The sequence below is a fragment of the Arachis stenosperma genome, chromosome 6 (assembly GCF_014773155.1).
Source record: "Arachis stenosperma cultivar V10309 chromosome 6, arast.V10309.gnm1.PFL2, whole genome shotgun sequence".
Lineage (NCBI taxonomy): Eukaryota > Viridiplantae > Streptophyta > Magnoliopsida > Fabales > Fabaceae > Arachis > Arachis stenosperma.
This window is the reverse complement of record NC_080382.1, coordinates 94,234,101-94,248,592: the sequence shown is the minus strand read 5'-3', so window position 1 is coordinate 94,248,592 and position 14,492 is coordinate 94,234,101. Positions and strand designations below refer to the sequence as shown.

The 14,492-nt window shown below is 27.6% G+C and overlaps 1 protein-coding gene across 1 annotated transcript; it reads left to right on the top strand.

Annotated features, from left to right (window-relative positions):
* Positions 1 to 1,762: 1,762 nt before the first annotated feature.
* LOC130934298 (uncharacterized) lies at positions 1,763 to 6,230 on the top strand. The gene is made up of 3 exons (XM_057863884.1): positions 1,763 to 2,560; positions 2,646 to 2,802; positions 5,728 to 6,230. Exons 1-3 carry the CDS (start codon positions 1,763 to 1,765, stop codon positions 6,228 to 6,230), a joined length of 1,458 nt encoding a protein of 485 aa, XP_057719867.1.
* The last annotated feature ends 8,262 nt before the right edge of the window (positions 6,231 to 14,492 follow it).

The window sequence follows — 14,492 nt, the reverse complement described above, 5'->3', positions numbered from 1 at the left end:
TTATAAAATATTATTTTTAATTTAACTTATCAAATTTAAATATAAGTTCGTGCATCGCACGGGTTTAACACTAGTTATTCAACAAAGCAGAGCGGCTTAATCATTAGAGAACATGTAATATGGTCAATACAAAGCAAAGCAAAGCAATGGTTTATAAAAAAAAATCAACTTGTGCATGAAAGATTAAAAAACGGAGAAAATGTACACATGAAAAAGTGTATATATGAAATAGTTCTGGAAGATGGTGAATGAAAAGCAAAATAATGGTAGGATGGTGAATGAAGTTGAAATGAAAAAAAAAAAGTAGCAATTAAACGGTGTTTAAATTTTTTAAATCCCAAAAGCAAGTTACCTGAAAAAAATTGAGTAATCTTAAGAGAATCAATTTTTTTTGTAAATATTAATAATTTTTTTAAATTATTTTATTTATATTAAATTTTAGATTTTAAAAGTTAGTTAATGTGAGTTAATTAAAAGTTGTTTTTCTACATTGTTTGAAAAGCCTAAACGATTTATTTTCTAATTTTGTGGGATCTAGTTTATTAGTGGAAAAAAGGGATTGTGAATAAAATATCTTATATGGCAGTTTAAGACAGAATAAAAAATAAATTAAATTCAAAGAATTATATTTTAAAATTGAATTTATTTGGACTTATTAGGTAAGTGCTAGCTAATTAGTCTCTGTTCTTCAGATACCTTCTTTTATACTTATTTTCCTTTTGCGTTCATACCTTCTTTTTTATACTAATAAATTTTTTTACAAAAATAATAGATATACTATTTGTATTTAGAGAAAAAAGTAGTAGGGTGATCCACTTTGTTTTGTTTGTTTTAATTTTAAAAAATGTTATTCGTATATCAAAATCAATCACTAAAATTAGCTACTAATATATTTTTATATAAAATATATATATAATTTAATTTATTTTTAATATGTATTTTATACTAATGACTGATTTTAGTAATCAATAAATTTTGATGTATACATAGCATATTCCTTTAATTTATTCACCGAACCTCATGTTAGTTTAAAACTGCTGGATGCGTCTTCAGTCTTTATTCAAAATCACACTTGAGTATACAATACATTTTTATTTTTAATATTGGATTAATAATAGTTTTTTAATTGTGAACTACTGTGATATTTTTTTAAAACGATTTAATTTAGGAAATAAAAATTGGACCATCCTATTTTTAAGAGGTATAGAAATTGAATCGTCCGATTTTTGGAGTACACAAATCGAACCCTTCAATTTATATTTAAAAAATAAAAAAAAATTTGGAGTACAATAATGTATATCACTCGTTCCATCTAAATTTTTTAGCTAAATGCAAAGTGAGTATATCAAAATAAAATTATTATTGATCACAATATCCTGGATACATCCTAAGAAAAGATGCAGAAACCATAAATTAATTAGGATGATAAAATTTCGAAACATCCGATGAGAAAAATTAATTAAGTGCATCATGTGGTTGGTTGATGGACACATTAACTAAAAGATGGACGCCAATGTTATTTCTCCATCACTCCATATACATCAACAGAACCGAAGAGCGTACTTAATATCACATTTAAGAAGCCTTCTAATAGTCCCACCAGGCCACCACAGAAATACCTACCAAATACCGACATGGCATCGCCATCACCTAGCTTGCTCCTACTCCTAATTTTCTATATATACATACCATAAAATAAACATATCCATGCACAAATATAGAATAAAAAAACTAAGGTATTAAAGGGTTTAACATTTTAGCAATGAAGAAGGGGCAGAGTGGTAGTCGAGTTGCTGGTGGAACAGAGAGTAATTGGTGCAAAGCGGCTCGCGGCGGCACCGGCATTGCGGTGCTGGCGTTGCTCATAACTAAGCCCTTTGATGTTAACCGTCTCCAGCAAGGACTCAACAAACTGCAAAATTCCCATCCTATCCTCAAGACGAGGCTTGTCTACTGCAACTCTGGAATAGAAGGTGGAGGGACAGGGAAAGAAACAGGCTTGTCATTTCTCACTTCTCCCACTCCTTACGTCAAGATCGAATCGTACAGTCTCTCTGCCACTTCTAAGATCATCGGAGGAGAAGGAAACGACACCGTTTCTTCCCCGTTGCAAAAGATCCTAGAGCATGAGCTGAACCAGAACACATGGCGCGATTTGAATACCACTGCCGAAGGCTCCGATATGTTTTTGGCGAGCATGTATGCGGTGAGTGAGACTACGTGGGTGGCAGCGATGAGGTTGCACGTGGCGGCTTGTGACCGTACGACGGCGGTGACGCTGTTGAAGGAGCTTCTTCTGGTGATGACGGAGGAGGAGGGTGAAAAAGAGGAAGAGAGTAAGAATGGAGATCCGGGTGGAGGGTTGGCTTTGGCGATTGAGGATCTTGTGCCTTGCGGGATGGCGAAGAAGGCTATTTGGACACATGGCATCGATGTGCTTAGTTACTCGGTGAACTCTATCAGACAAACGAATCTGAAATTTCATGACACTAGAGGCAAGAGGTTTTCGCAAATTGTGAGACTGCAACTAAACCAGCACGACACCAAGAGGGTTTTAGCTGTAAGCAAGTTTGATTAATTAATTAACTAGCACATTCTGATAATCATTTCACTGATTTAATTAATTAAGAAGATTATTGTGTCAGGGTTGCAAGCGTAACAGGATTAAACTTTGCGGGGCATTGACGGCTGCAGGATTGATAGCTGCGCACAGCTCAAAGAACAGCTCAAGAAAATATGGGGTCATAACCTTCACCGACTGCCGATCCAGCCTCGATCCACCTCTCTCTTTTCACGACTTTGGTAAGTTTCATCTTTAATAATGCTTCTTGTACTGTGCGGGACTCCTTCACTCTCTCATCCACTGCTCAATTCACTGCTATTTGATCTGTTCTGGATGGTGAGTATAAAATAAAGGTGGCTAGTAAATCCTTGAATAATTTGATTTAATATGATAAAAATATTTTTATAAAAATAGTTACCTAAGATAAAAGAGTATTCATATATCAAACTATTTTTTAATAAAAAAAGGTTAAAGTGTATATCATTAAGAAATTATTCAAACAAAGAGTTTTTGAGTAAAAAAACTAAAAATAATAATAACTTTTTAGCTAACTTAATATATTTTAAGTAAATTATTTATTATAATACATGTCACTATCTAAACTATTATTTTTTATTGAAAACATCTATTTGCTATAAATGATTAGATTAAAAATGATATTGTTTTGCATAGTTTATACAAATGAAATAAAATGGGTTTTTTTATGCACTAAAATTGATTGAATAAATATATAGAATTAAAAAATAATATTATATAATTAATAAAATTTATTTATTTTTTAATATTTGGCCAATTTTAAATAATAAAGATTAAATTTTAAATCTTAAATTCTAATAGTATGAAAATATGTATTAATTTAAATATTAACTAATATTACTTCCCCCTCTTTATGAAAATAATTGGCACACATGAACAAAGCTTAAGTAAGAGACAAAGGACAGATAATGAACTACTCAAATTTGAGTACTTTTAATTAGTCTGCTTTTTAATTAGGTATAGATAGATTAAAAAAATATATACAGCTCAATAAATATTAAATTCGAAACTGTACAAACAAAATTTTACAGTCTATGAGTGTATCTCTTAAATTTATTTCATACTTTTCACCCACAGTTTCAGCAAATTGATCGAATTCATTCAAAACTAGTCATATTTGTATCTTTGTTCTTGTGTGATGGATTTGACTGTAAGCCAAATAGCAAGCTTTAAACAATATTTCTCAAACTTATAGTACAATTTATTATAAGTTTGTTTGCATTAACTGATTTCCTTTAAATTTCTACTATCAAATATCCTAAGAGTATTTAATAAAAATACAGAAATATTTAATAATAAAAAATATTAACTAAAAATAGTCAAAATTTATCTTATATTTAGTATTTATTAATTATTATAACAATTAATAAAAACTAAAAATAAGATAAATTCTGTCCTTTTTTTTCTAGTATTACCAATAAAAATATTTATTAAGAATGTAAAAGAAAATAATTACCAATTACTGTTCTAACAAAACTTTTTTTAGGTATTTAATGTTATTGTAAACTTCAAAATCTCATATTTGTTATAATAATTTTTCATTTCTATATCTTAAAAAAATCTCGTTAGAATATTTGTAAACAAAATATTTTTTATTTCGTAAAATTAATTCATAAAACCACGGCTAGTAATATACATCACATCATAGCTACTAGAATATTTGTGTATGTAGTTGTAAGAATTTCAAACCCGAAATAAATGAGTTGTTCTCCAATATTTGCACAAAAATTTCAGACAGGTTGATTTCCTTATCAATAACCAATTTATTGAAGGCTATTTTAGATGGAACGAATTGATGAGCTTTTGTCATTTTCCAACGTCCTATTTGGTAATTGCTGTGTCACTTGCAAAAAATAGGTAGTTGTGTATTGGCAGGGATTACCTGCTGCTCGTTCTTAGTAGTAATAGACTATTCATAAATTGTGAGCGAGGTGCCGTTTGGCAGTATTTGAAAGTTCAGAGTTGCATTATTGACGCCACATCAACATAAATGCTCTATTTATGTTCAAGGCTATTCAAAGTACCCAAGTAGGCTCTAGTGTCTATCTCCTATTGATGCCTTCCATTCAATTAGCCGGGATCGGACCAATTTGGATACCAAGCCATCATCACAATTTTGATGCTATTTTTTCTCACTATAACACAATGAAAAGTTATATATATATATATATATATATATACCCCTTTTTGGAACACTTTTCTTCCAATTTTAATTTTTAAAACATAATTAGTATGCAATAGAAACTTTTTTTATAAAAATAAAACTTAGAAGTGATAAAAAGAGAGAGACATATATAATACAAAACACATATATATATTAAGTGTATATCAAAATTTGACATTAAAAGTAATTATTAATTTAAAATATATATTAAAAATAAGTTAAATAATATATATTTGTATAAAACAAAATAGCATTTTGTACGAAATAATACACATGAGATTAGATAAACATAACAACACTTAACCGTTTAATACCAATTTGGTGTATTAAACCAAAAACCATGTTCGAAGCATTTATATCACGAAAGTATATTGTTCCTAATTTCCTATGTCACATGCTCACGTGCTAAGTGCTACTAACAAAAGTTGTATGAGAAAAGAATAAAAATGCTGCCAAATCTTTAAAAACAAGAGCGGAGCTAAAAGAAATATTAGAGAAGGATTAAAAATATTTATATAATAAAATAATATTAAAATAAATTTTTGAAAAGACTAAACTAAAATTTATATATAATTTATATATAAAAAATTAAAATTAAAAGGATCATTGCCTTTCTTTTACGGTATGTAACTCCGTCCTATTTAAAAAGTAATATATTAAAGATTTATTATATTCAATATATATCTCGAAAATTTGACATGTTTAATTGTATTTATATTTTTATTTTCTATTTTCATTTAAGTATTTTCTGTTTGATAATACAATCTTTCTGAAAGTTTAAAAATAAAAATAAAAACATCAAAAGCTAAAAAAAAAAAAATTCAAACCAAGCAATGACCTAATATTGTTATTAATTATTATGTTAATTTTATTGAAAAATGAATACATCAGCTAGAGGCATAAATTTGAAAAGGAGTGAAGATATTATTATAAGTTTATAAGAGAATGCATTCAATTAATCTAGAGTTATTAATAGTTTTGGGTGCTGAGGAGAAAAGTGTTGCAGGGTTTTATAACTCCGCAATTATCAACAACCACGTGATGAAAGGAGGGGAAAGTCTATGGGAGCTGGCGAAGAAGACATATGGAGCATTTGCAACCTCCAAGAACAACAAGAAGCACTTCACAGACATGGCTGACACGAACTTCCTCATGTGCAAGGCCATAGACAACCCCAGCCTAACCTCATCTTCAGCTCTTAGAACCTCCATCATGTCGGTGTTCGAGGACGCGGTGGTGGATGACAGCACCGAGATGCAGCGCCATGTTGGGGTGGAGGACTACATGGGGTGTGCTTCGGTGCATGGTGTGGGCCCCTCCATGGGGATCTTTGATACCATTAGAGATGGAGGCTTGGATTGTGTGTGCGTGTACCCTGCGCCATTGCACTCCAGGGAACAGATGCAAGACCTTGTTAACAAGATGAAGGCTATTCTTATTGAAGCTGGCAAGACCTGCCAGCCATAGACATGCATAATCCATGCATGTATCTCACAAACTCAATTATCGCCTTATGCTATTAGCCACTCTATTATATATTACCTATTATTGGTGTTGTATGTTCTTTCTTCATCCATTTTCACGCTTCTTCTTACTAGCTATTTGCCTTTTCAGTTTCTCTGTTCTCTCTAATTTTTCTTTCTTGAGGAAAAAAAAATAGTTCCTGAATTGTATTTGATATGAAGTCTTTTCAAATATAATTTATTAAAGTTAACTTTAAATTAAAATATATTTTTTGTAGCAACTATACTTGATAAATTAAACTTTTCTGACATGCTATGTATGCTTTCGATATATAGGTGAGTCGTTCCCTTTTCTCAATTGCACATATGTACATACATCATTATTTATCCTTACATATATAATATAGTAAAAAATAAATTTTCTCTATTTTTTTAACACTTAAGAGAATAAAGTGTGATCTTTTATATTTAATTCTATAAGTGAGATCAAAATTAAATAAAGATGAGATTAAACACAGACATCATCTAATTTTTTTGTTTATTGGAGAGGATTCACTCTCTATTTATATATTTATTATAATTAACCATGCACATTCTTTGCCACAATGCATATGACAATGACACTGGCATATTTTTTAATGTAATATTAGTTAGTTACGCACAATCATGCTCTTCTTTTTGATAGTGTAGCAGTTTTAGGATGATAATAAATAACTTTGTAATAAAACATTAATACGGAAGAAAAAGAATTTAAATGAATCCGAAGAAGTTGTTTAGCATCGTTTTCCACTGATGGACGCATATTGATTGCTTATCACTCTTTTTGAATGAAGATGGTAAACATATATAAAATTGAGATACAACTAGGCTTTTATCAAAATAAGGCCAGCGCAAACAATTTCTTTTACATACATCATATATATAAGAATGGATAAAACATAAAAGTACACATAAAATTCATATAAATGATATAATTATACACCAATTGTTTAGTAAGAATGTATATACACGAATATAATGTTTTGGTGCTCACATTCACCATTTCAACAATAAAAATGTGTCTTCATTAATAAAAATACACACGTGTAACGATTTCGTCCAATTTAATTTTAATATTTAAATAAAATAATTTACTTCAATCATCCCTCGTTGCAGCAATACAAATTGAAAAAATTTCTAGAATCCTAACGAAAAAAAGATGGCATAATGCAACAAAAGGAGATGATGAGATTTGGAGCATTATATTAATATGTACTAATTTATTAAATGATTCAGACATAATTATATCTTCTGCATAAATTTTTATGTGTATTTTTGTTTATATATATATAGCAAGTTATTACTGTAGTAGTAGCTATAGTGGCATAATTATTTTTGTGCAATATATATACACATAAGATTTTAAATTCAAACTCTATTATTGTGGTGAGTCAATATTCTCCAAAGTAAATAAATAAAATAAATAAAAATGATGTCAACTTTGAAATTAAAATTTTTTTTTTGACAAATTCTCAACAAAGTCGGCCAATTTTTGGATTTAAATTTTGAATTTTAAATTTAAATTCTTCGAATATAATTTTAAAATTTAAACCATTTGAAAAATTAAATTTAATAGATTTAATTCAAACATTAAATTTTAAATTTTAGCATTCATCTTTACGGTTGTATCTATTAGTTTAAAGTAAATATTTTCAACCACGAGTCTATCACTTAGAAAAAAAAAAAAAAAAGTATATTTTATATTTATAAAATTCCATTGACTCAACATTATCAGCTAGATCTCTTTATTAGTCATGTTTTAAGAAACTCCTAGACGATTATCGTTTGGTTTGACTAGGAATACGAGTATAAAAATAATGAAATCTCTCATATTAATAATGTGTATTAAGAATAATTTTAATGGGCTCAATTTTGAATATCATTTTTAATTTTACAGTAATTAAACTAATTAGAATTAAAATTTAAGTTGGATATAATTTTTTAAATGATCCTAATATTAATAAGGAGAGACGGTATTATTTTTAAAAAAATCAAAGAAATATTACTATTTGTATAATCTATTAAATCTATTAAATAGATATTGTAACATTATAATAAAATTTCAATCAAAATATATTTGTACTTTTATATTTGTTATTTTATTTTTTATTATCTTCTTCTTTGATAATCTTTTTAATTATTTACAAAATTAATTTTTATCCTCATTCAAATGCACAAAATTTTCAATTTTCACACCTACAAAATTTTAATTTTTTCATTGCAAATATTTTTTAAATCCAATGAGCCAAAATTCAAATACTCAGTTTTTTTTCTCAATTACAAGTCCCATCCAATTTATAAGTTCTATTTTTCACGAATAATCAAAGTTCAATATCACTTCCATTTTTATTTTCTACTTCATTTAATTCAATAGTAAAAAATATGAGTATACAATGCTTAATAAGTTAATAAGTTTAGAGCTTAATATTACCTTGTATTTGTCATTATTTTATTTATGTAATATTTTAAGTATGTATGTGTTTTCTTAATATGTAATGTATTTTTTAATGTTGTTATGCTTAATTAGGTAATATTTTAAAATGTATTTTTATTAATATGTAATATCTTTCAAATATGATATATAATTATTATTTTTTAAATTTTATATTTTTACTTTTAGTTAAATTTTTATAATTTAATTAAAATTATTTGAAATATTAAAAATAATTTAAAGTTTAAATTAAAATAAAACTAAAAATTAGAGTGATAAATCTGAATTTCAAATAAAATTTTATGATATATAATCCTATAAATATGTGATATTTTATAAAAGCTAAAATAAAATAAAATAAAAATTAAATATTGGAAATGCTCTAATTATTACACAATCCTTAACGTACAATTGTATTTCTATTATAACAAATTTGGGACATATCAAGTGAGTTTTCATCCATACAAGAGCCTTTTTTTTCTCAAAAAAAAAATGTGTATACTTATATTTAGATCAATACTCATAAATTTGTAGGTAGCCATTTACAATATATTACTATTATATTCATCTATTTATTTTTTTATTTGTTAATAATTATTATTGCTATTGTTGTTAATTTTAAGGAAAAAATATTATTTTAATTTTTAGCATTTCAGTCAAATCTTAATTTGGTCTCTAATATTTTAAATATCTTATTTTTGTTAAAAAAAATTTAAATAGGTTTAATTTTATCTTACCATTAAATTTGACATTAATAGTTAACGGAATGAGTGACGTGAATGTTAAAAATATTATTAGTTAATAATGATAATCACTAACCAGTGACTAAGAGAAAGGAGGATTAAATTTTGGTCTCTTTTAATTTGCTTTTAAACTTAGATTCTGTTGAGTTATCTTGAATAGGAGGCTGAAGATATTTTGTTTTTCTCTCATTGAGGTTGATTCTGAAGTTGGAGGAGTGAGAGTCGAGACTGCAGAATGGCAGTACGTTCGTCTGCTTTGTTGTCAACAAGATTTTCACCAAGTTTCAAAACAGACACATTAACAATACTTTACGACTACTCTAATGGTGGTCATGGGTTAAAAAAACAGATAGTAAAAGTGAAAGTGAAGAAGAGCAAATGAGAACTCTTATTCAGAAAATGAAGAGTTAGTCTTTCTTCTTTTAAAATGACAACGTTTAAAATTCACACACTCTTTAATAGCAATATAAAAGAACAAACATAATTTAAATAAAATCATTCCGGACAAATGTGATTAAAAAAATAATCCAGAAATAAAAATAAAAAACACATAATCTTTTTATGATATATTTCACTATTACTCCTTACATATCCATTATGTTCCTATTTATGATCATCAAAGACTCTTTTACAATGGTTAAAATCATATTCTATTTTTAAACTCCTAAATCTTATTCGACTATGGATTTGGTTACCTGGTCAATGAGAGGATTATTTTTGCCCATCCTTAAAATATTATACAGAATATTCCATATTTTATTGTTTAAAATATAAAAGAGTCCTGCATATTTTATATTTTTTAATATTTTATTCTTTATCCAATCTAACCTCAATATCTCAATTCCTTCTTTATTTTCTATGCTTAGCAAAGAGCTTATAAGGAACAAAGTTCAAAGCCAAGAATTAGCTTGATGGTGTCCCAAAAAAAATATCAAAACAACAAAATTATTGAGTTAAAAAATAATAATATTTTTTATAAAGACAAACATATAATTGATTGAATTTAAAAGCCTAAAAATGTGTTTGATGAGTGCATTATTGTGCAAACCCACATTAATTGTTTAATGGCAAAAAAGTTAGCCGATTGTTGGTGATATAAGTACATATTAGTGTTTGACTTAATTAACAATATGGACCAAGTCTACAACATTCCAAACAAGCCTCAAGAAAGCCACTCAATGCTAGAAAGAAATGAAGCTGCTGCATCATCAGTCATCACAGATAGATGACATAAAATTAAAAATATTTTATATTTGGCACCAAATCAATTGCTTCAAAATAAGATGGAGGAAAAGGATTAAACTTGGAGCCAAAATGATTCTGATTTGATGAGTACAATAAGGACAAGGTGCTACTAAAAGGAAGAAAAGGGGACAAAATGGACACCAAACTAAGCACTCCTCTACAACCATGATCCTGCTACTGTAATATTCTTCTGCATTTTTGCACTTCCACTACCCTTTCTGTAATACTTTGATTTTAGAAGAAGAAAGCAAGCACTATACCATCCTTATGCTTAGTCATTGTCGTCAAGGGAAACTTTAAATTTTGGAAGCATTACAACTATACAAAAAGAAGTAATCGGCGAGAAATCCAAGATAAAGAGTGAGAGCACTAAATTTGAATTTTTATAGCATTCTTATTATATTTATCTTCTCTTTCATATTGTTGTATTGAATACTTAGCTTTTCAAGTTTATATTTATTTATTTTCAATAAAAAAGACATATATTTAAAAATATTAGTAAAAATCATTGAGAGAAAAGACAAAGAAAAATACTTAAAGAAAAAGTTATTGAATATGTCAAATTCTTTTTATATTTTTTCTGTTTCGTGTTATGAATTTGAGAGGTTCTCCTTGTTAAGTTGGGAGAGCATTTAATATTGAAGTCTAGACTAGAAAATTTGGCCGAAACAAGTAAGTTTAGCTGAAATTTGTATGTCCCTTGATAGAATTAGGAAGAATTATAAAGACTTAGTATTTGTAATTTTTAAAAATTATAATAAAAATTCTATTATTATTGTGGTAGAAATTGAATATAAGTTACATTATACTAAATGGTTGAATCAAAATATATAGTGATACAAACTTCTCTCTCTACTCTATTTTAATTTGTGACATTATGCGACAAAATTAAATTATTTCTTGTATAATAATTTTAACCGACATTGCAGCAACTAGATTTCAAATATTATTTTAATGACTGAGTTTAAATGATATAAAAAATAGCCCTATATTCAATCCATTTTTTCTATAATTCATTGAGAACCTTCAAAAATAAAACATAAAAATAAAAAAATAGAGCACCAACATAAAATTACATAAAATCAAATTTAGAAACTACGAAACATCACCAAAACCAGACCATAGTTCTCACCTCATTTGTCATCTCTTTAATTCTTTCATTCCACCCTCTCATTAGTCGCATCTTTCATTCCTTTATTTGTAGGTGCACCTCCTTATATTCAACCTTCCAATTGGAAGCTCCAATACCATCTCTTCAGTAAATACCTTTATTAAACTATTTAGTTCTTTTTTGTCCTAATATTCTTCCAACGAATCACGTATATCACCACTCGAAGTCCACACTAACACAACTTATATTCTTATTAAGATTTAGGAAAATTATAAGTAAATAATGAAAATATTAAACAATGTAAACAATAGATATATCGGATGTTTATTTTACTAGTGTACGGATAGTTATTTTAATATTAAAATTTAAAAAATTAATTTAAAAATGTAGTGTATTTTTATTTGATTGGTAGTTGTTCATATTGTTCAATAAAATCATTGTCTCCTAGTATTCTCTAAGACTTCTACACCAATATTGGACCAAGTTTCGAAGTTTTTTCATTCTTAAATATTAGTTCCTCAAAACATACGTTCAGATGTAGGAATAGCATGATTTTTTTGTACATAATGATTTTTAAATGTTAAGTATCTCAGTTAAGAAATATTTAATATGTGATTTTGAGTTGTTGGAAACCAAGAAAAAAGGGGAGAAAGAGAGATTAAGTTGTTGGTGTTGGTGTTCAATAATAGGGCAAAAAGAGGAATGAAACAATATCAAAAGTTAAAAAAAGTATGGGTTCTTTTATAATTTTAATAAATAGGACATGGGGTACTTTTAATATTTATTTTAGAGGGTTAATGTTTAAATTCGTTCACGAAGGATAAGTCGTTTTTAAAATTAGTTCTTAAAAGATTTTGTTAATCATATTTAAAGGTAGAAAGAAACAAAATCAGACTAAATTTTATCTTTTAATAAAACAGACTTGTAATGTAATTAATTAATTTAAATTAGACCTGCAATTGTTTTATAGATTTATTTTTAACTACTAAATTTAGTCTATTGTTAAGTTTGGTGTGATCTAAAGTCTATTAAGAGATTTGACATTTTTTTTATAAAAATAATTTTTTAAAAATATTATTTCAAATATATATCTTTTAATAAAAAAGTTACTTATATATAACATACCAAATTTAATGTTTACAAGAATATTTAAACATTTAAAATATTTAGAACGTGCAATAGTATTTATAATAAAATATAATAAAATTAAAAATTTTAATAAATTTTTAATCATAACAAAATTATTTACATTATTATTTATATTTTAATATATACAGACAGGTCTAGCAAGTCTATAAGATTAATTTGTAAGTTTAATTTTAGCCTATTAACAAGTTTAATTTTTTAAAATAATTTGGGTCTAAATTTTTTTATGATAAATTAGACTAAATACAAATAAAGATCTTTTAAAATTTACAAATTACTTGATTTATTTTTATTCATAGTCATATTAGTTTTTGAAAGATATAACAATAAGTTAAATTAGTGATTTTATCACTTAAATAATAATATGCCACGATAAATGACATAACAAGTTAATATTATTTGTCATAAAATAATTAATTGACGTGTCATATTTTAATTTTTTGTGACCAATCAATTTGTTAATTTGTCATGTCATCATATCTTGTAATATTTTTTTAACTTTTCATAATATCATCCAATTTAATAGACCAAAAATTAATTTGTTGTGATTCAAAATTCCTTTTAAAAATTTGTCGATAGCTTTACGTCATATAATATTTTTTTTTTGGTATTGAAACGGGGTTATAAAAACCCAGAAAACAAAGACCTAAATACAAACTAAACGGGATAAGGTAGCCCCTATTTCATCATCACTAAGGATACTAACTAGATCTGAAGGAGGTAAATCCCAAAACACAAACTCATCATCTAGATTTAAACTCTTTTTTGCTAGGCAATCAGCACATATATTGTCTTCTCTATAAATTTGTACAAAAAGTATACTCCAATCCTTTCTTTTCCACTCATTTACTTTTCTAATTACAGGATTTGGATGGGAGACCAATTTCTTTCCTCCATTGAGTCTTTGAACCACCGCAGCAGCATCTACTTCCACGACCACTTTTTTGAAACCCATCGTCCATGCAAGCTCTAATCCCTTTACCACTCCCCATAGTTCTGCTGTGAACGCCGTCGCTTCTCCAGTTCGATGCGAAAAACCCGCAATCCACCGTCCTTCATTATTTCTCAGAAGATCGCTGCAACCACTTCTGCCTGGGTTCTTCTGTGAAGCCCCGTCTGTGTTCAACTTCACCCATCCCTCTGAAGGCGGCTTCCACTTGACATGCTTCTCTATTCTCCTTCATATGCGACCGACCTTGTAAGACCTCTCCGTTGCTTCTTTAATTTCAGTCACTTGTTTGATGATTTCTGTTTGTGGGTTGGGTGGTCTCTTGTAGTTTTGTTCATGAATTTCTCTATTGCGCCAATACCAAAGTCTCCAGATAGCTAGAATGAAGATATCCCTCCACTCAAAATTCTGATTATTACCCATTTGTTGCCTAAAATTGACTTCAATCCAGTTTTCCCAATTGAGATGGAAAAATCTTGGAATTTCTGTTGTTTTAATGAGTTTTATCCATATGGTAGAAACTTTAGGACAGTCCCTTAAAGCGTGCAACAGATCTTCTTGGCCTCCTCTGCATAATTGACATTCCCCATTTCCCCCAAATA

What these genes read in the sequence shown, in the direction of transcription:
- LOC130934298 (XM_057863884.1), top strand. Translation starts at nt 1,763, where the DNA reads ATGAAGAAGGGGCAGAGTGGTAGTCGAGTTGCTGGTGGAACAGAGAGT. An exon ending in ACACCAAGAGGGTTTTAGCT is followed by an intron (nt 2,561 to 2,645) that starts GTAAGCAAGTTT and finishes TTATTGTGTCAG; the next exon opens with GGTTGCAAGCGTAACAGGAT. An exon ending in TCTCTCTTTTCACGACTTTG is followed by an intron (nt 2,803 to 5,727) that starts GTAAGTTTCATC and finishes CAATTAATCTAG; the next exon opens with AGTTATTAATAGTTTTGGGT.